The 20,882-nt window shown below is 42.4% G+C and overlaps 2 protein-coding genes across 3 annotated transcripts; one reads left to right on the top strand and one right to left on the bottom strand.

The window, feature by feature from the left end:
* Positions 1 to 1,388: 1,388 nt before the first annotated feature.
* Positions 1,389 to 2,832, bottom strand: LOC135556121 (nuclear protein 1-like). Its single transcript, XM_064989051.1, has 3 exons — positions 2,544 to 2,832; positions 2,139 to 2,276; positions 1,389 to 1,864 (listed from the first exon to the last, which is right to left on the bottom strand). Exons 1-2 carry the CDS (start codon positions 2,641 to 2,643, stop codon positions 2,149 to 2,151), a joined length of 228 nt encoding a protein of 75 aa, XP_064845123.1. The 5' UTR covers positions 2,644 to 2,832; the 3' UTR covers positions 1,389 to 1,864; positions 2,139 to 2,148.
* A 5,098-nt stretch (positions 2,833 to 7,930) lies between these two features.
* Positions 7,931 to 18,374, top strand: LOC135556115 (SAGA-associated factor 29-like). 2 transcript variants are annotated; one of them, XM_064989042.1, is made up of 12 exons: positions 7,931 to 8,039; positions 11,880 to 11,977; positions 14,800 to 14,873; positions 15,250 to 15,325; positions 15,784 to 15,856; positions 15,952 to 16,038; positions 16,204 to 16,268; positions 16,362 to 16,491; positions 17,145 to 17,291; positions 17,443 to 17,478; positions 17,629 to 17,791; positions 18,041 to 18,374. In XM_064989042.1, the coding sequence occupies exons 3-12, from the start codon at positions 14,808 to 14,810 to the stop codon at positions 18,155 to 18,157; spliced, it is 960 nt and encodes a 319-aa protein (XP_064845114.1). In that variant the 5' UTR covers positions 7,931 to 8,039; positions 11,880 to 11,977; positions 14,800 to 14,807; the 3' UTR covers positions 18,158 to 18,374. The 2 variants fall into 2 exon arrangements, with proteins under 2 accessions (XP_064845114.1, XP_064845115.1); XM_064989043.1 differs by lacking the exon at positions 15,952 to 16,038.
* Positions 18,375 to 20,882: the final 2,508 nt, after the last annotated feature.

Raw genomic sequence — 20,882 nt, 5'->3', positions numbered from 1 at the left:
GCAGTGCAGCGACACTCCCCATCCAACCTGACAAAGCTTAAGAGGATCTGTAGGATAAGAATGGGAGAAACTCCCTAAATACAGGTATGCCAAGCTTGTAGCATCATACCCATGAAGACTTGAGGCTGTAATCGCTGCCGAAGGTGCTTCAACAAAATACAGAGTAAAGGGTCTGAATACTAAATGAGATATTTCAGGGGTTTTTTGCAAACATTTCTAAAACACTGTTTTTGCTTTATGGGGTATTGTGTTTAGATTGATGAGGGGGGGAAACAATTTAATCCATTTAGGAATAAGTCTAACGTAAAAAAGTGTGGAAAAAGTCAAGGGGTTCAAATACTTTCCGAATATACTGTAAGAATATACTGCACCAGTATATCCCCTTCCTCAAAGGAGGAAGGGGAGGACCATCCTCCTCAGTGAGTTTCATAAAAATAAAAATGTTCTAACATTTAAAAAGTAATAATTTTGATATAAAACTATACTAAATATTTACGTCACCAAATAATTGATTAGACTTACTTACACGGTAATTATGACAGCTTACGGTGGACATCCTCCAACCTATCAGAGCTCTTGAAGCATGACTCTTGAAGCATGGCTCTTGAAACTGACATGTTGTCCAACCAATCAAAGGATCAGATAATGTATCTAGTACTGAAAAACAATACACAATCTAACTGTCATGTAGGCTATATCTCCTTGAAATATATCTGTGAAACTAACCTAGTATAAAAACCCTGCCTAACATCAACTAATTTCAGCTCAAGGGTAGCCTACATTTTCAGACGCAAAGAGATGCAAAGCACCAGACTTAAGTTATTTTCTCATTGTTCATTTAGTTTAAGCAGTTGAATGAGCTGTCACATAAATTTCTATTATTTTACATGTTCCTTTCTTTGTCAAGAGTTCTTCAAATAGTCAATTTCAAGACAATAAACCTTAATTCTTTGGCACAAATGTATTTTCTAAACTCGAGCATTCCCAAAGAAAGGACTTTAACTTGACACAAATCGGTTACTGCCACCTATTGGCTTGTTTGAACATTGCAGCCCATGACACCTTCCATGAAGACAAATTCAGAATTAAAGATGTCCTCCAGTGATGTTGGAAAAGTAAAAAGTATAAAGACATTAAAGTACACACACCAAAAGGTAAAAATAGGTTTTAAGCAAAATAGGGTTTAGACAACTGCAAACTTCAAGGAATAGGGCATACAAGGAGTTGGTTGGATGGGAAGTTGTGATGTTACTAGAGGAAAGCCCACCCCCGTGCCATGTCATGATTTACCTGGACAACCTATTGAGATTAACCTTTTGTTAATAAGTAATTCAGGTGTTAAATGAGTTGAAAAGGAGACTGGAGTACCACAATAAACCTAGACTTAATACATTTTATGAAAGCATTTATTTTCAATACACTTTGTAAAATAAAATTGATTTAAGAACCTCTTTGCTTAAAAAAAAACATTAAGTGACAAATAGCATCAATTAAGACTTAAAAACAAAACCACATTGATACTGAAACATGATGCAGCCTGCAACCACTCCCATTACTCCCCACTTGTTTGGGAAGTTTGTCCAGAAGACCGCTTGCACGGTGGTCTACATCACCTTCAGTGGAGGTCTACCCATGACTGAGGTGAACAACCAATATGGGGGCCACTCCCACTCCATACCATCAGCTCTATGAAGGAGAGGACTGAAATCCCCCTTCACTGACGCTAGAGTCAAACTCATTGGCAGCCTGTGACCCATCCTCATATTCACCCCTCTCAACATTGGAGTTCACCGTCTGTCTGCCCATCTTGTTTTGTCACCAAGGCGGCCATGGTCGGTTGCCAGTGTTAGCCGTCCGATTTGCCCTGAAAGGAAAGACAAATTTCACTTTGGTTACGGTTCTGCCTAGTTGACCGTTTGCTACATGAGGGCACTTGAGGGTGGTAGGAACAGAGTACCAAGATAGAAACAAAACAATGCCTTAAAAATGGTATTTAGTAGGTCAATAAGCCTACAAAAAAGATATAATTCATTGTAGAGCAAATGTTGAATATTCACTTCCTCAAACTTCATATTGTGTCCCACACTTGTTTGAAATTGTGAAGTGCATACAAAGATTGGAGGGGGGGGGGGGCTTACCTCCATTTACTCACTCCTTGGCCTTCTTTTCAGTGTTCTGAAGTTTCTCTATGAGCTTGCGCTCGTGGCCTCCGGGGTTGGGTCGGTTGGTATTGTCGCTGGCTTCTTTCTTTGACCTCCCCTTGCGGCTAGCGCCACCTGGAAACAGTGCGAGTTCACAGTTCAGATTGTGAGACTTTGAAAACAATAACACACCCACTTGCCCCCAATGCAACATTGTAGCAGTCAACATGTGCCACTTGCAACACGTTGAGGAGTTTGGAAAATTGAGAGTTCTTCATAGATTGAACCTCACCGACCCATAGAAATTGAATGAATCTTCAAATTATTTGTGGCTACCATTATTTGATGGTCATAACTTGATAATTCATTGCACATACAAACATAAGAATTACTGATTCTTACTTGTGTATTTTTCTGAAAGGTTGTAGTATTCATATTCGTCGTAGTGTTGTTCTTCAAAGTGGGTTGGCTCAACATTCTTCACGTCTACGAAACTTGCCATAGCGACGCTTCTATTGAACAAATAAAAAGTAACTGAGAAATGACTTTTCGCTGGACAGCAACAAAACAACTTTAGAAAGCAGTTATTTTTCCACGGGTGTTTCTCTTTCTTTCAACTCTGGAAATGAGTGGTTTTCTGCACTTGTCCATGTGCTTAATAAAGCATGGTCGCTCCTCCCTTTCTCCTTGTTATGAGTCCTTGGCCCTTGCCTGAGTCAGTGAAAGTTGCATGAGTTTTTGGTAAATATTTGACGCCAACTGACTTCCAAGGTCACCCATGTTTGTTTTTTTATCAGGTGCCCTTTATTGATTTAATTTGCGATTCATCTTGTGTTACATGTTTTCTTTCTTTCTCTCTCTCTCTCTATTAGTAGCCTGTTTGTATTTCTGTAATCTATTCCATTGCACAATTATGCTTAATTTCTTTCTATTGGTCTTCTTCCAATAGTAATTTATTTTACATGGTCAATTAACACATTTCTTAATTCAAAATGCACCTAGTTTCCTTCACCGACTTGGTTTATCTGCCCTATCAACCCCTCCCTCCTCGGAGACAAAGATTAGATGAATAATGTTTTTCCTTCAGTCTTATCAACATCTATGGTTCAAAACTCACACTTCTCATGTTTTCTAACAGACCCCCTTTTCTTTGTTTGTCCTCCATTTGTCTGTCAGGGCTCCATCCAAAGGGTGCTTGAAGGTGAGGTGTGTGAATGTGAGCATGGGGAACCAACTTTTGGTGACAATGCAAAGCTGTTGATAGATTCTGGTTGTTCAGTAGGCATTGAACCCATTTTGATCGCCGTTCTATAGCACCCATGAAATCCCATTGTGTGTGTGTTCTCACGTGTGCATGTTCGTAGAGAGGAAATTAAATGTATGTGGTACTGTACTGTATGGGTATACATATTTATTTACATAAAGGAATATATATATAAAAAAAATATATATATATACAGTGGCTTGCGAAAGTATTCAACCCCCTTGGCAATTTTCCTATTTTGTTGCCTTACAACCTGGAATTAAAATAGATTTTCTTTGGGGGGGGTTGTATCATTTGACGTACACAACATGCCTACCACTTTGAAGATGCAAAATATTTTTTTTTGTAAAACTAACAATAAATAAGACAAAAAACAGAACTTGAGCGTACATAACTATTCACCCCCCCAAATTCAATACTTTGTAGAGACACCTTTTTCAGTAATTACAGCTGCAAGTCTCTTACAGCTTGCCTGTTCTTTAAGGCAAAACTGCTCCAGCTCCTTCAAGTTGGATGGGTTCCGCTGGTGTACAGCAATTTTTAAGTCATACCACAGATTCTCAATTGAATTCTCACTATTCCTTCAATTCTGACCAGTTCCTGCTGAAGAAAAACATACCCACAGCATGATGCTGCCACCACCATGATTCACTGTGGGGATGGTGTTCTTGAGGTGATGGGAGGTGTTGGGTTTGTGCCAGACATAGTGTTTCCTTGATGGCCAAAAAGCTAAATTTTAGTCCCACCTGACTAGAGTACCTTCTTCCTTATGTTTGGGGAGTCTCCCACATGCCCTTTGGCGAACACCAAATGTGTTTGGTTATTTTTTTCTTTAAGCAATGGCTTTTTTTCTGGCCACTCTTCCGTAAAGCCCAGCTCTGTGGAGTGTGCGGCTTAAAGTGGTCCTATGGACAGATACTACAATCTCTGCTGTGGAGCTTTGCAGCTCCTTCAGGGTTATCTTTAGTCTCTTTGTTGCCTCTGATTAATGCCCTCCTTGCCTAATCCGTAAGTTTTGGTGGGCAGCCCTCTCTTGTCAGGTTTGTTGTGGTGCCATATTCTTTCCATTTTTTAATAATGGATTTAATGGTGCTCTGTGGGATGTTCAACGTACTTCTTCTTCTTTTCTCTACTTCTCCACAACTTTGACCCTGACCTGTTTGGAGAGCTCCTTGGTCTTCATGGTGCTGCTTGCTTGGTGGTGTCCCTTGTCCCTTCAGAACAGGTGTATATATAGTGAGATCATGTGACAGATCATGTGACACTTAGATTGCACACAGGTGGACTTTATTTAACTAATTATGTGACTTCTGAAGGTAATTGGTTGCACCAGATCCTATTTAGGGGCTTCATAGCAAAGAGGGTGAATACATATGCACGCACCACTTTTCCATTGTTATTTTTTTTAAATTTTAAACAAGTTTTTGTTTTCATTTCAGTTCAACAATTTTCGACTATTTTGTGTAGGTCCATTGCATGAAATCCAAATAAAAATCCATTTACATGACAGGTTGTAATGCAACAAATTAGGAAAAACGACAAGGGGGATGAATAGTTTTGCAAGGCACTGTATGTACAGTTGAAGTCGGAAGTTTACATACACCTTAGCCAACTACATTTAAACTCAGTTTTTCACAATTCCTGACATTTAATCATAGTAAAAATTCCCTGTCTTAGGTCAGTTAGGATCACCGCTTTCTGTTAAGAATGTGACATGTCAGAATAAGAGTAGAGAGAATGATTTATTTCAGCTTTTAATTTCTTTCATCACATTCCCAGTGGGTCAGAAGTTTACATACACTCAATTAGTATTTGGTAGCATTAGCTTTAAATTGTTTAATTTGGGTATAATGTTTTGGGTAGCCTTCCACAAGCTTCCCACAATAAGTTGGGTGAATGTTGGCCCATTCCTCCTGACAGAGCTGGTGTAACTGAGTCAGGTTTGTAGGCATCCCTGCTCGCACACGCTTTTTCAGTTCTGCCCACACATTTTCTATAGGATTGAGCTCAGGGCTTTGTGATGGCCACTCCAATACCTTGACTTTGTTGTCCTTAAGCCATTTTGCCACAACTTTGGAAGTATGCTTGGGGTCATTGTCCATTTGGAAGACCCATTTGCAACCAAGATGTAACTTCCTGACTGATGTCTTGAAATGTTGCTTCAATATATCCACATCATTTTCCATCCTCATGATGCCATCTATTTTGTGAAGTGCACCAGTCCCTCCTGCAGCAAAGCCCCCCCATAACATGATGCTGCCACCCCCGTGCTTCACGGTTGGAATGGTGTTCTCCAGCTTGCAAGCCTCCCCCTTTTCCTATAAACATAACAATGGTCATTATGGCCAAACAGTTCTATTTTTGTTTCATCAGACCAGAGGATATTTCTCCAAAACGTAGTCCCCATGTGCAGTTTCAAACCATAGTCTGGCTTTTTTATGGCAGTTTTGGAGCAGTGGCTTCTTCCTTGCTGAGCGGCCTTTCAGGTTGTCGATATAGGACTCGTTTAACTGTGGATATAGATACTTTTGTACCTCTTTCCTCTAGCATCTTCACAAGGTCCTTTGCTGTTGTACTGGGATTGATTTGGACATTTTGCACCAAAGTATGTTCATCTCTATATGACAGAAGGCGTCTCCTTCTTGAGCAGTATGACGGCTGCGTGGTCCCATGGTGTTTATACTTGCAAATCTTTGTTTGTACAGATGAACATGGTACCTTCAGGCGTTTGGAAATTGCTCTCAAGGATGAACCAGACTTGTGGTCTACAATTTTCTTTCTGAGGTCTTGGCTGATTTCTTTTGATTTTCCAATGATGTCAAGCAAAGAGGCACTGAGTTTGAAGGTAGGCCTTGAAATACATCCACAGGTACACCTTCAATTGACTCAAATGATGTCAATTAGCCTATCAGAAGCTTCTAAAGCCATGACATCATTTTCTGGAATTTTCCACAGTCAACATAGTGTATGTAAACTTCTCACTCACTGGAATTGTGATACAGTGAATTATAAGTGAAATAATCTGTAAACAATTGTTGGACAAATTACTTGTGTCATGCACAAAGTAGATGTCCCAAACGACTATCCAAAACTATAGTTTGTTAACAAGACATTTGTGGAGTGGTTAAAAAACAAGTTTTAAATGGCTCCATCCTAAGTGTATGTAAACTTTCGACTTCAACTGTATATATCGTTGATAGAATGATTCAGACTGTAGTCATGACAAAGTACAACTGTCTGTATCTGTAACACGACTGTCTATATCTGTGAGAACGATGAGGAAGGACCCTTCCCTCACATAAATCTACTCCTGATCAGATGCCGTCGTATAAATTATAGGCCTTGAACCAGGAGATATGAGTAAAACCTCTCAAAGTAGCCTCTTCTCCTAAAGCCTCCATTGAATATTACACAAACCATTCCTTTTGGATATGACCTAATTGTTTTTGAGCAAGGAAGGGTTGACACAGGTTTGACACAGCCACAGAGTTCTTGGCATATTTTACTTCTCTCGCTGCCTTCATAAACAGTACTGTCCTGGCCATAAACCGGGGCGACATGTTTAAGCATCACTCTCTCTTTGTCCCATTCTCTCTTCTTTATCTATCTCTCTTTCACTCCCACTATTCATATTTCTTACATGTGCTGTTTTCCTTTCAACGGCAGTCTCTCAGTTATCTATCAACAGTCCTGTTCTTTCTTTCACTGTTTTTCTCCTTCTCCCCTTACTCTTTCTGTGACTCGTCCTTCCAAGGCTTTCTTAGCATCTCTCAGTCATGTGGGCACTCTGTTCAATAAATATTTGCTGAAATATGAGCTTACCATATGAGCTGTGACTAAGCCTGCTCTCAACAAAGACTCACACAGACAATTATAAACAGCACAGAGCGCCCCAGACAGTTTTGAAGCATGGCAGATAAGCCAACACTTATCTGTGTCTGTCTATGGTCAATTTTACGACCTTATTTTCTCCATGTCAGTGTTGAATATGAACTTTTCAGTATCTCCACCTCACCACCCTTTGTGCCTCCCTCCACACACACCCAACTAGTAATATCAAATAGGTATAATATATTGCTTTACATTAAGGCACGGTCTACCTAGCTTTACATTCATATTAGTACTCTATTAACTTTTGTTCTTAGTGATTGTTTTGCTGTTTCTGTGGCTGTTTTCTTCACCATAGTGTTTACAGATGGTGTTTGTTTCCAGAGGCCAAACCTCCTCCCGCCCCCTCGCAGAATTCTGTTGACGGAACATTTTACACAAACATTACAGTGCAATTGAATGTGTTTACAAGATCATGCCTGAAAGGAATTGTCTGTATGTTTCAATATGTAAACATTGAGGAGAGATGTTTGGAAAATATAATTTACTTCACCACTTACATTCCATGGGTTGTAAATATTAGCTAAACGAATTCAAACAACAATTATATTTACGTGTGATTATTATTATTATTTTACATTAGAACACCTATATGGTAGAGAGATGCCTTATTTCTTATACAGTCTATGGCCGAGATGCAATATTGAAAGACCCGTAAGACGTAAACGTTTGGGATAGTGCTGTTTGTCCTCGCTGCCAGTCCGTAGTAGGCCTTGAAACGAATGAAAGCTCACAAACTACCAAAGGTAGGGAGATAGTCTGAATGTATAGTTCTAAACATTTTGTATAACAATTTACGACTACTTACCAACATGTAACATTACTCCACAAAATAAACTGCGCTTGGTGGTTGATAAAAGAAAATATCACGTTTAAGGAGTCATAGAAGCTAGCTAGCTATTTAGCCAGCTAAGCTAGCTTGCAAACATTAGTTGGCTTGCTAAATTTTCTAATTTTAGCTGGCTAGTTTCCTACAATATGTTTGTTCTGACCACGTTAGCTAACTCTTGCAGACAACTTGCCAGTACAAAGTAGATGTGACATAAGTTGCGAACAATACAGCTAACCTTAATGTTAGCCAGAAGATTCTAACGTTGCGCTTGTCTACATTGAGCTGCACTGGGGTCAGAACGCAATTATGGTTAGATTAAAGGCCCATTGCAGTCAACGTTATTTTCCTGAGTTTTGTATATATATACCCACACTATGTAGTTGGAATAATATTGTGAAAAGAATCATGCCTTTGGTGTAAGAGCTCTTTGAAAAGATCCAGGCTGTATCACAACTGGCAGTGATTGGGAGTCCCAAAGGGCGTAACACAATTAGCCCAGAGCCGTCCGGGTTTGGCCGGTGTAGGCCGTAATTGTAAATAAGAATTTGTTCTCAACTGACTTGCCGAGTTAAACATTCAATTTTAAAAAGACCACCTGACATTTCAGCCTGTTTTGGTGGGATGTACCAAATACAACAGACCTTACAGTGAAATGCTTATTTACAAGGCCCAGCATTGCAGTTTCCCCCAAAAATAAGGATGAGAATAAGAGATAATTACAGAACAGCAGTAAAAAATAACAATATATACAGGGAGGGGTGCCGGTTAGTTGAGGTAGTATGTACATGTAGGTAGAGCTATTAAAGTGACTATGCATAGATGACAACAGAGAGTGGCAGTGATGTGGAGGGGGGCAATGCAAATAGTCTGGGTAGCCATTTGATTAGATGTTCAGGAGTCTTATGGTTTGGGGTAATAGCTGTTTAGAAGCCTCTTGGACCTAGACTTGGCGCTCCGGTACCGCTTGCTCTGCAGTAGCAGAGAGAACAGTCTATTACTAGGGTGGCTGGAGTCTTTGACAATTTTTAGGGCCTACCTCTGACACTGCCTGGTATAGAGGTCCTGAATGGCAGGAAGCTTGGCCACAGTGATGTACTGGGCCGTTTGCGCTTCCCTCTGTAGTGCCTTGCGGTCGGAGGCCGAGCAGTTGCCATACCAGGCAGTGATGCAACCAGCCAGGATGCTCTCGATGGTGCAGCTGTAGAACCTTTTGAGGATCTGAGGACCCGTGCCAAATCTTTTCAGTCTACTGAGGGGGAATACATTTTTGTCGTGCCCGCTTCATGACTGGCTTGGTGTCCTTGGACCATGTTAGTTTGTTGGTGATGTGGACACCAAGGAACTTGAAGCTCTCAACCTGCTACACTGCAGCCCCTTCGATGAAAATGGGTCCGTGCTCGGTCCTCCTTTTCCTATAGTCCACAATCATCTCCTTTGTCTTGATCACGTTGAAGGAGAGTTTGTTGTCCTGGCACCACACGGCCAAGTCTCTGACCTACTCCTTGTAGGCCATCCTCTTGTTGTCGGTGATCAGGCCTACCACTGTTGTGTCATCTGCAAATGTAATGATGGTGTTGGAGTCGTGCCTGGCCGTGCAGTCATGAGTGAACAGGGAGTACAGGAGGGGGCTGAGCATGCACCCTTGAGGGGCCCTTGTGTTGAGGATCAGTGTGGCGGATGTGTTGTTGGCTACCCATCAGGAAGTCCAGGATCCAGTTGCAGAGGGAGGTGTTTAGTCCCAGGGTCCTTAGCTTACTGATGAGCTTTGAAGGCACTAATGGTGTTGAATGCTGAGCTGTAGTCATTGAATAGCATTCTCACATAGGTGTTCCTTTTGTCCAGGTGGGAAAGGGCTGTGTGGAGTGAAATAGAGATTGCATCATCTGTGGACCTGTGGGGGTGGTATGCAAATTGGAGTGGGTCAAGGGTTTCTGGGATGGTGGTGTTGATGTGAGCCATGACCAGCCTTTCAAAGCACTTCATGGCTACAGACGTGAGTGCTACGAGTCGGTAGTCATTTAGGCAGGTTACCTTAATGTTCTTGGGCACAGGCACTATGGTGGTCTGCTTAAAACATGTTGGTATTACAGACTCGGACAAGGGAGAGGTTGAAAATATCAGTGAAGACACTTGCCAGTTGGTCAGAGCATGCTCGCAGTACACGTCCTTCTGGCCCTGCAGCCTTGTGAATGTTAACCTGTTTAAAGGTCTTACTCACATCAGCTGCAGAGAGCGTTATCACACAGTCTTCCGGTACAACTGGTGCTCTCATGCATGTTTCAGTGTTATTTTCCTCGAAGTGAGCATAGAAGTAGTTTAGCTCATCTGGTAGGCTTGTGTCACTGGGCAGCTTCCCTTTGTGGTCTGTAATGGTTAGCAAGCCCTACAACATCCAACGAGCGTCAAATCTGGTGTAGTATGACTCGATCTTTGTCATGTATTGATGCTTTGTCTGTTTGATGATTCGTCGGAGGGCATAGCTGGATTTCTTATAAGTCTCCGTCCGGGTTACAGTCCCGCTTCTTGAAAGCGGCAGCTCTAGCGTTTAGCTCAGTGCAGATGCTGCCTGTCATCCATGGCTTCTGGTTGGGGTATGTACGTAAGTCACTGTGTGGACAACGTCATCGATGCACTTATTTATGAAGCCAATGACAGATGTGGTGTACTCCTCAATGCCATTGGAGGAATCCCATAACATATTCAAGTCTGTGCTAGCAAAACAGTCCTGTAGCTTAGCATCTGCTTCATCTGACCACTTTTTTTATTGATCTAATCACTGGTGCTTCCTGCTTTAATTTTTGATTGTAAGCCGGAATCAGGAGGATGGAATTATGGTCAGATTTGCCAAATGGCGGGCAAAGGAGAGCTTTGTATGCATCTCTGTGTGTGGAGTAAAGGTGTCCAAGAGTTCTTTACCCTTTGGTTGCACATTTAACATGCTGATAGGAATTTGGTAAAACTGATTAAGTTTCCCTGCATTAAAGTACCCGGCTACTAGGAGCGCCCTGCCTCAGTGTGAGAGTTTTCTTGTTTTCTTATGGAGGAATACAGCTCATTCTATGCTATCTTAGTGCCAACCTCTGACTGAGGTGGTATTTTTTATTTTTTTTATTTGACCTTTATTTTACTCGGCAAGTCAGTTAAGAACAAATTCTTATTTTCAATGACGGCCTAGGAACAGTGGGTTAACTGCCTGTTCAGGGGCAGAACGACAGATTTTGTACCTTGTCAGCTCGGGGATTTGAACTTGCAACCTTTCGGTTACTAGTCCAATGCTCTAACCACTAGGCTACACTGCCGCCCCGTATGTAAACAGCTACGAAGAATACAGATGAGAACTCTCTCGGTAGGTAGTGTGGTCTACAGCTTATCATGATATACTCAACCCCAGGCGAGCAATAACTCGAGACTTCCTTTGATATAGTGCACCAGCTGTTATTTACAAAAATACATAGTCCGCCGGCCCTTGTCTAACCAGACACCACTGTTCTATCCTGCCGGTACATCGTATAACCAACCAGCTGTATGTTGTGGCTGAACGACGACAAACTCAACTCTGTGAAGTATAAGATGTTACAGTTTTTAATGTCCCGTTGGTAGTTTAATCTTTCCCGTAACTCGGCGATTTTATTGTCCAAAGATTGCATGTTTGCTAGCAGAATTAAGGGAAGTGGGGGGTTTATTCGATCGCCTCCGACTTCTCAGAAGGCAGCCCGCTCTCCAGCCTCTCTTTCTCCGCCTCCTCTTCATGCAGATCACGGGGGTCGGGACCTGTTCCCGAGGGAGCCGTATATCCTCCGTCTCGGGCTCGTCAGAGTCGTGAAAGAAGAAACAGGATTCTGCTAGTCCGTGGTGAGTAATCACAGTTCTGATGTCTAGAAGTTATTTTCGGTCGTATGAGACGGTAGCGGCAACATTATGTACAAAATGGGTTAAAATAATAAGTTACAAACCAGGCAGATAAATAAACAAAAAAAACACAATCGGTTGGGGGCACGTAAAACGTCTGCCTTCTGCTCCGGCTTCATCTTACATCCACCAGGTGGTAAATTAGTTAATCGACCAATGGGCGGTATTAGATTATGCTGAGCTGTGGGGCACTGGCCTATGGCCCGTGATGTGAATGGAAAAAGTGGTGAGGGAGGAGCACCTTTCTCAAATTGATCAATAATCTACACTGTGTGGTTGTGTCAACATGGCAGCATGGTACATCATCCAGTAACATACAACCTCTCGCGTTTTTATCAAAAGCAATCACTTTTGAATGTGAACACAGGCCAGATTAATCAATTCCCTTCAGTAAGCGAGTGAGTTCCAAACCTCTCTGCCAATAACACAAAGTTTTCCATTTTCCCCGCCCCGCATAGACCACTCCCAGACAGTCCTTACAAAATTCTTGCTTGAGAAATTGCTATTTGCTAAGAAGCTATTTTTGTTTCTTGTTGACCATTTCAATTGAAAACAGTCACAGTAAGGTTACCCAGAAGTTATTTGATATTGAGAGAAAAATGGCAACATTGGACCTTTAAGACACCGTGGAGCCAACACAAGATATGGATCGGAAAACCTACTTCAATGCAGGGATGGGACGTTACACTGTACTCTAAATTTGACCTACAGTTGAAGTTGGAAGTTTACATACACTTAGGTGGGAGTCATTAAAACTGATTTTTCAACCACTCCACAAATTTCTTGTTAACAAAACTATAGTTTTGGCAAGACTCTTAGGACATCTACTTTGTGCATGACACAAGTAATTTTTTCAACAATTGTTACAGAAAGATTATTTCACTGTATCACAATTCCAGTGGGTAAGAAGTTTACATACACTAAGTTGACTGTGCCTTTAAACAGCTTGGAAAATTCCATAAAATTATTTCATGGCTGTAAAAGCTTCTGATAGGCTAATTGACATCAGTTGAGTCAATTGAAGGTGTACCTGTGGATGTATTTCAAGGTGTACCTTCAAACTTAGTGCCTCTTTTGCTTGACATCATGGGAAAATCAAAAGAAATCAGCCAAGACCTCAGAAAGACAATTGTAGACCTCCACAAGTCTGGTTCATCTTTGGGAGCAATTTCCAAATGCCTGAAGGTACCATGTTCATCTGTACAAACAATAGTACGCAAGTATAAACACCATGGGACCACTCAGCCGTCATACCGCTCAGGAAGGAGACGCGTTCTGTCTCCTAGAGATGAACATACTTTGGTGCGAAAAGTGCAAATCATTCCCAGAACAACAGGAAAGGACCTTGTGAAGATGCTGGAGGAAACGGGTACAAAAGTATCTATATCCACAGTTAAACGAGTCCTATATCGACATAACCTGAAAGGCCGCTCAGCAAGGACAAAGCCACTGCGCCGAAACTGCCATAAAAAAATCCAGACTATGGTTTGCAACTGCACATGGGGACAAAGATTTAACTTTTTGGAGAAATATCCTCTGGTCTGATGAAACAAAAATAGAACAGTTTGGCTATAATGACCGTCGTTATGTTTGGAGGAAAAAGGGGGAGGCTTGCAAGCCAAAGAACACCATCCCAACCGTGAAGCACGGGGTGACAGCATCATGTTGCGGGGTGCTTTGCTGCAGGAGGGACTGGTGCACTTCACATAAAAAATAATGTGGATATATTGAAGCAACATCTCAAGACATCAGTCAGGAAGTTAAAACTTGGTCGCAAATGGGTCTTCCAAATGGACAATGACCCCAAGCATACTTCCAAAGTTGTGGCAAAATGGCTTAAGGACAACAAAGTCAAGGTATTGGAGTGGCCATCACAAAGCCCTGAGCTCAATCCCATAGAAAAATTAGGGGCAGAACTAAAAAAGTGTGTGCGAGCAAGGAGGCCTACAAACCTGACTCAGTTACACCAGCTCTGTCAGGAGGAATGGGCCAAAATTCACCCAATGTATTGTGGGAAGCTTGTGGAAGGCTACCTGAAATGTTTGACCCAAGTTAAACAATTTAAAGGCAATGCTACCAAATATGAATTGAGTGTATGTAAACTTCTGACCCACTGGGAATGTGATGAAAGAAATAAAAGCTGAAATAAATCATTCGCTCTACTATTCTTCTGACATGTCACATTCTTAAAAGAAAGCGGTGATCCTAACTGACCTAAGACAGGGATTTTTTACTATGATTAAATGTCAGGAATTGTGAAAAACTGAGTTTAAATGTAGTTGGCTAAGATGTATGTAAACTTCCTACTTCAACTGTATATCCAAACTGATACATCAAGAAGATTGAAATACTGCTAGTTTTCTGTAAAACTACCCTTTTTGACCGCATGCTAGCTAGCAGTAGCCACTGCCACCGTTTTGGAATAGCAGTGGCAGCCAATCAGCTCAATTGTTGTTTTTTGCAACATGTCATTCTATAATGGCTGCTGTGGCTCCTGCTGGATAGCATGAGGATGAAAATAAGCAGTCGTTCAATCTTCCCGGTGTAACAGTTGGGACAATTCGGAGTACAACACAATTTCTCATCCCCGGAGTCTAACCATGATGTCGTTCCGACCCCAGTGCAACTCATTGTAAACAACCATAACGGTAGGGTCGGAATCTGCTGGCAAGCTATCATGTGTGCAAGGCATGTCTGTCATGTTGCTGCTTAAACTAAAGTGAAACTAATTTGATGAATGCATTTTGAATATCTCGTTACCACAGGCAACATCATGTCGGCGGACACCAAAATCGCAGAGCTTTTAACAGAGCTCCATCAACTCATCAAGCAGACGCAGGTAAGTCTCAACCAATGGTTTCTACACCCAAGTGCTGTTGTCATCAGGAGCACTGACCTGTGATTCAGGTACCACAGTGGAGGAATAGCTACCTAGCTGGTTATATTTATATTCAATTGTGACTCCAATTACTCATATTTTTACATCATGCCATCATAGGGATTGAAGTCACATTTGGGAGTAGTGTAATAACTAGCAATACAGAATAGGAATGATATTCAGAGATTAAATTAAATCTCATTGCCAAACATCAATCACTGTAATACATTTACATTTTGTGTGCACATTGCATGTTATTCTTGCTGATATATTGCATCATTTTGCGCCTATGCAACAACCACATTGTAATATTAATCCCTTTCCTTCTCTTTTTCAGGAGGAGCGGTCGCGCAGTGAACACAACCTGCTCAACATCCAGAAAACACATGAGAGGATGCAGACTGAGAACAAGAGTTAGCCTCTACCTCTCCTCCCCACATTCCCCTTTGTCCATCCACACTGCAACACTGTTTTAAAACTCTTCATATTACTGTTACACACCGTTTCTATTTATGTATCATCTGGCTAAGCCAGACACACACAAGTTATGTTCTTCTATCCTCGTGGGGACCTAAAATTAATTTCCATTCAAAATCCTATTTTCTCTAACCCCTAAACCTAACCCTTACTTGTAACCCTAAACCTTACCACTAACTTCTTATCTGAATTGTAAGAAGATCAAAATATTACTATCCTTGTGGGGACTTTGGGGCTTTTAGATCCCCATAAGGACACACACACACACACACACACACACACACAGTGTAATAAGGTACACACACACACACACACACACACACACACACACACACACACACACACACACACACACAGTGTAATAAGGTGTTGTTCTTGTTTCTCCCTCCCCCAGCCTCCCCTTACTACCGGACTAAGCTGAGGGGACTCTACACCACAGCCAGAGCAGACGCTGAGGCAGAGTGCAGGTCGGTAGCCTACACTTGAAAAAGAAAAGGAGAGCCGCACACTCTAGGAGCTCAGATGCAATAATTTAATAACCTAATAACCAACGCTTCGACAGACAAGCTGTCTTCATCAGGGTAGCCTACACTGATATCCCTATGCCCCTTGCCCTATGGACCCTTGAAGTGTCCACTGATCTGATATGGTAGGTTTGGTGTAAACCATTTAATGTAATGTTTCCTTTCACCTATCCAACTGTGGTAGTTCAGTGATTGGATGTGTTTTCAGAAATCATCGCCACCATGTGGAGTACGTAAGTACAGCTTAATTCCAAAGAAATAAGTCAGGCGCCACTCTTTCTCTCCCACAGTATTCTTCGTCATGCTCTCGACAAAATTGCAGAGATCAAATCCTTATTGGAGGAGAGGCGAATAGGTAAGAATGGAAGGAAGGAGACGAGAATAAGCCACTGTTAACTATTGAGATGCAGCCCATGCCTCACTCTTTCTTCTCTCTCCTCTGCCCCAGCGGCTAAGATGGCAGGGGTGAACAGCGACAACGACCCCCCCAGGAAGACCATGCGGAGGGGGGTGCTGATGACACTGCTCCAACAGTCAGCCATGACGCTCCCACTGTGGATTGGCAAGCCAGGAGACAGGTAGGGTCTGATGATTCAGTCTCTCCTGAGCTCAGTATAGTAGTGCACAACATTTTACAACGGGAAACAAAAATCGGTGTTCTTTTTTTTTCACCCCAATTTTGTGGTATCCAATTGGTAGTAGTTACAGTTTTGTCTCCTCGCTGCAACTCCCGTACAGACTCGGGAGAGGCAAAGGTCGAGAGCCATGCATCCTCCGAAACACAACCCAACCAAGCTGCACTGCCTCTTGACACAATGCCCATCCAACCCGGAAGCCAGCCGCACCAATGTGTCGGAGGAAACACCGTACACCTGGCGACTGTGTCGGCGTGCACTGCGCGCGGCCCGCCACAGGAGTTGCTAGTGGGCGATGAGACAAGGATATTCCTGGCGGCCAAACCCACCCTAAGCTGGACGACGCTGGGCCAATTGTGCAGCGGCCAGCTGCGACAGAGCCTGGACTGAAACCCAGACTCTCTAGTGGCACAGCACAGTGCCTTACACCACTGCGCCACTCGGGAGGCCAAAATCTGTGTTCTTGTTGTGTACATTTCAAGTTCAGTACCCCTACCCATTTTTTTTCCACCTGCCCCTTTTTTTGTCCTCCATTACTATATTACTCCCTCAACCCTAAAACCCTCCATCCTTCCCTGTATCCCCCTCTCCTCCAGTCCTCCTCCCCTGTGTGGGGCAATGCCAGCCAACAGTGACTATGTGGCCAAGCAAGGGGACAAGGTGGCAGCGCGGGTCAAGGCCGTGGACGGAGACGAACAGTGGATCCTGGCCGAGGTGGTCAGCTACAGCCACTCCACCAACAAGTAACTATCAGCAAATCAGCTCCAGCCACATTTAGCCAATCAAGTACAGCCATGTACCACTGTTACCAATCAACTACAGCCTTTAACACTTTTAGCCAATCAGCTACAACACAGACTGTTTTGAGTTGTATTCTTTTGCTCTATCCTTCAGGTACGAAGTGGATGACATTGATGAGGAAGGAAAAGAGTAAGTCAATGTCTTCATTTTCTATATTTCTTTTCCTACTATTTTGTCTTGTAGTATATTATATTTAATGCCCTGAAAATCTCACCTTGGATATAATGACAATTATCTAATCTACTTCTTATCTCCCCCCCTCCCATCCTCCTACTCCAGGAGACACACCCTGAGCAGGCGGCGTATCATCCCCCTGCCCCAGTGGAAGGCCAATCCAGAGACGGACCCGGAGGCCCTGTTCAGTAAAGACCAGCTGGTGCTGGCCCTCTACCCCCAGACCACCTGCTTCTACAGAGCCCTCATCCACACACACCCACACCGGGTGAGACAAGGAAAGGGAGAGGAGCGGGGGGCTGATTGACGTCATTTTAATAGATTTTGTTTGATGACGAAACTGGTTCAGAGATCATGTTACTGTACACCAAACCCTACATCCAAGCAGGCCCCTCGCTTGGCAGCTTCCCCTCCATCAATCCTAACCTTAACCATTATTGGGGAAAATGCTAAACTGACCCCAAATCAGTGAACTCTGTTCTCTCCACTAACCACCATGCTCTCTCTGCTCTCTCAGCCCCAGGACGACTACTCAGTGCTGTTTGAGGACACGTCGTACGCAGACGGCTACTCCCCGCCCCTCAACGTAGCTCAGAGATACGTGGTGGCCTGCAAAGAGAACAAAAAGAAGTAAAGAAGAGACTGATGAAGAGGAGAAGAAAGAGAGGAGTCAGGAAAAATCAAGGGGACTGTGACTGAAGATACTGTATTTTGTCAGACTTGACAAGTACACTGTGTAGACAAGTGTTTCCAACCACCCCCCTCCCCAGAATAACAATGGATTCCATACCTTAACCACACGTATGGACACACTTGAGGGCGGGTTTCAAATAAAATAACATCAAATCAAACTTTACTTGTCACATGCGCCGAATACAAGTGTAGACCTTACTGTGAAATGCTTATTTACAAGCCCTTAACCAAAGGTGCAATTCAAGGAGAATTAATAAAATATTTACCAAATGAACTAAAGTAAAAAATAATAAAAAGTAACACAATAACGAGGCTATATACAGAGGGTACCGGGTACAGGTTAGAGGTCATTTGTACATTTAGGTAGGGTTGAAGTGACAATGCATAGATAATAAACCGCGAGTAGCAGCAGTGTACAAAACAAATGGACGGGGGGTTCAATGTAATAGTCTGTTGGCCATTTAATTAATTGCTCAGCAGTCTTATGGCTTGGGGGTAGAAGCTGCTAAGGAGCCTTTTGGTCCTAGACTTGGCGCTCAGGTACCGCTTGCAGTGCGGTAGCAGAGAAAATAGTCTATGACTTGGGTGACTGGAGTCTCTGACAATTTTATGGGCTTTCCTCTGACACCGCCTATTATATAGGTTCTGGATTGCAGGAAGCTTGGCCCCGGTGATGTACTGGGCCATACTCACTACCCTCTGTAGCGCCTTACGGTCAGATGCCGAGCAGTTGCCATACCAGGCGATGATGCGACCGGTCAGGATGCTCTCTATGGTGCAGCTGTAGAACTCTTGAGGATCTGGGGATCAATGCCAAATCTTTTCAGTCAGGTCGACCGATTATGATTTTTCAACGCCGATACCGATACCAATTATTGGAGGACCAAAATAAGCCGATACTGATTAATCGGCCGTTTTTAAAATTTATTTTATTTATTTGTAATAATGACAATTACAACAATACTGAATGAACACTTATTTTAACTTAATATAATACATCAAAAAAAGCAATTTAGCCTCAAATGTTGTTCAATTTAGTTTAAATGATGCAAAAAAAAACGTGTTGGAGAAGAAAGTAAAAGTGCAATATGTGCCATGTAAGAAAGCTAACGTTTAAGTTCCTTGCTCAGAACATGAGAACATATGAAAGCTGGTGGTTCCTTTTAACATGAGTCTTCAATATTCCCAGGTAAGAAGTTTTGGGTTGTAGTTATTATAGGAATTATAGGACTATTTCTCTCTATACCATTTGTATTTCATTAACCTTTGACTATTGGATGTTCTTATAGGCACTTTAGTATTGCCAGTGTAACAGTATAGCTTCCGTCCCTCTCCTCACTCCTCCCTGGGCTCGAACCAGGAACACAACGACAACAGCCACCCTCGAAGCAGCGTTACCCATGCAGAGCAAGGGGAACAACTACTCCAAGAACGAGTGACGTTTGAAACGCTATCAGCGCGCACCCACCTAACTTGCTAGACGTTTCACATCGGTTTCACATCAGCCTAATCTCGGGAGTTGATAGGCTTGAAGTCATAAACAGCGCAATGCTTGACTCACAACGAAGAGCTGCTGGCAAAACGCACGAAAGTGCTGTTTGAATCAATGCTTACGAGACTGCTGCTGCCTTCCACCTCTCAGTCAGACTGCTCTATCAAATCATAGACTTAATTATAACATAATAACACACAGAAAAACGAGCCTTCGGTCATTAATATGGTCGAATCCGGAAACTATCATTTCGAAAACAAGACGTTTATTATTTCAATGAAATACGGAACCGTTCCGTATTTTATCTAAGGGGTGGCATCCATTAGTCTAAATATTCCTGTTACATTGCACAACCTTCAATGTTATGTCATAATTACGTACAATTCTGGCAAATTAGGCGGCCCAAACTGTTGCATATACACTGACTCTGCTTGCAATGAAATCAAGAGAAGTGACACAATTTCACCTGGTTAATATTGCCTGCTAACCTGGATTTCATTTCGCTAAATATGCAGGTTTAAAAATATATACTTCTGTGTATTGATTTTAAGAAAGGCATTGATGTTCATGGTTAGGTACACATTGGAACAACGATTCGCACCGCATCAATTATATGCAACGCAGGACACGCTTATATAAACTAGTAATATCATCAACCATGTGTGGGTTAACTAGTGATTATGATTGATTGATCGACTATTTTTTAAGATAAGTTTAATGCTAGCTATCAACATACCTTGGCTTACTGCATTCGCGTAACAGGCAGTCTCCTTGTGGAGTGCAATGAGAGGCAGGTGGTTAGAGCGTTGGACTAGTTAACTGTAAAGTTGCAAGATTGAGCTGAGCTGCAAGATTGTGCTGAGCTGACAAGGTGAAAATCTTTCGTTCTGCCCCTGAACGAGGCAGTTAACCCACCGTTCCTAGGTTGTCATTGAAAATAAGAATGTGTTCTTAACTGACTTGCCTAGTTAAATAAAGATTAAATAAAGGTGTAAAAAAATGAAATCGGCAAAATCTGTGTCCAAAAATAACGATTTCCGTTTGTTATGAAAACTTGAAATCGGCCCTAATTAATCGGCCATTCCGATTAATCGCTTGATCTCTAGATAGGACCATGATAGATCATTGGTGATGTGGACACCAAGGAACTACAGCCCCTTGATGTTAATGGGGG

Source organism: Oncorhynchus masou, chromosome 15, assembly GCF_036934945.1.
Source record: "Oncorhynchus masou masou isolate Uvic2021 chromosome 15, UVic_Omas_1.1, whole genome shotgun sequence".
Taxonomy (NCBI): Eukaryota; Metazoa; Chordata; class Actinopteri; order Salmoniformes; family Salmonidae; genus Oncorhynchus; species Oncorhynchus masou.
Note: the sequence above shows the minus strand (reverse complement) of the source record. Positions and strands in the feature narration are given on the sequence as shown.

Coding starts and splice junctions, on each gene's coding strand:
- LOC135556121 (XM_064989051.1), bottom strand. CDS start 2,643: ATGGCAAGTTTCGTAGACGTGAAGAATGTTGAGCCAACCCACTTTGAA. Junction 2,277..2,543: donor CCTTTCAGAAAAATACACAA/GTAAGAATCAGT, acceptor CACTGTTTCCAG/GTGGCGCTAGCCGCAAGGGG.
- LOC135556115 (XM_064989042.1), top strand. CDS start 14,808: ATGTCGGCGGACACCAAAATCGCAGAGCTTTTAACAGAGCTCCATCAA. Junction 16,269..16,361: donor ATTGGAGGAGAGGCGAATAG/GTAAGAATGGAA, acceptor CCTCTGCCCCAG/CGGCTAAGATGGCAGGGGTG. Junction 16,492..17,144: donor ATTGGCAAGCCAGGAGACAG/GTAGGGTCTGAT, acceptor CCTCTCCTCCAG/TCCTCCTCCCCTGTGTGGGG.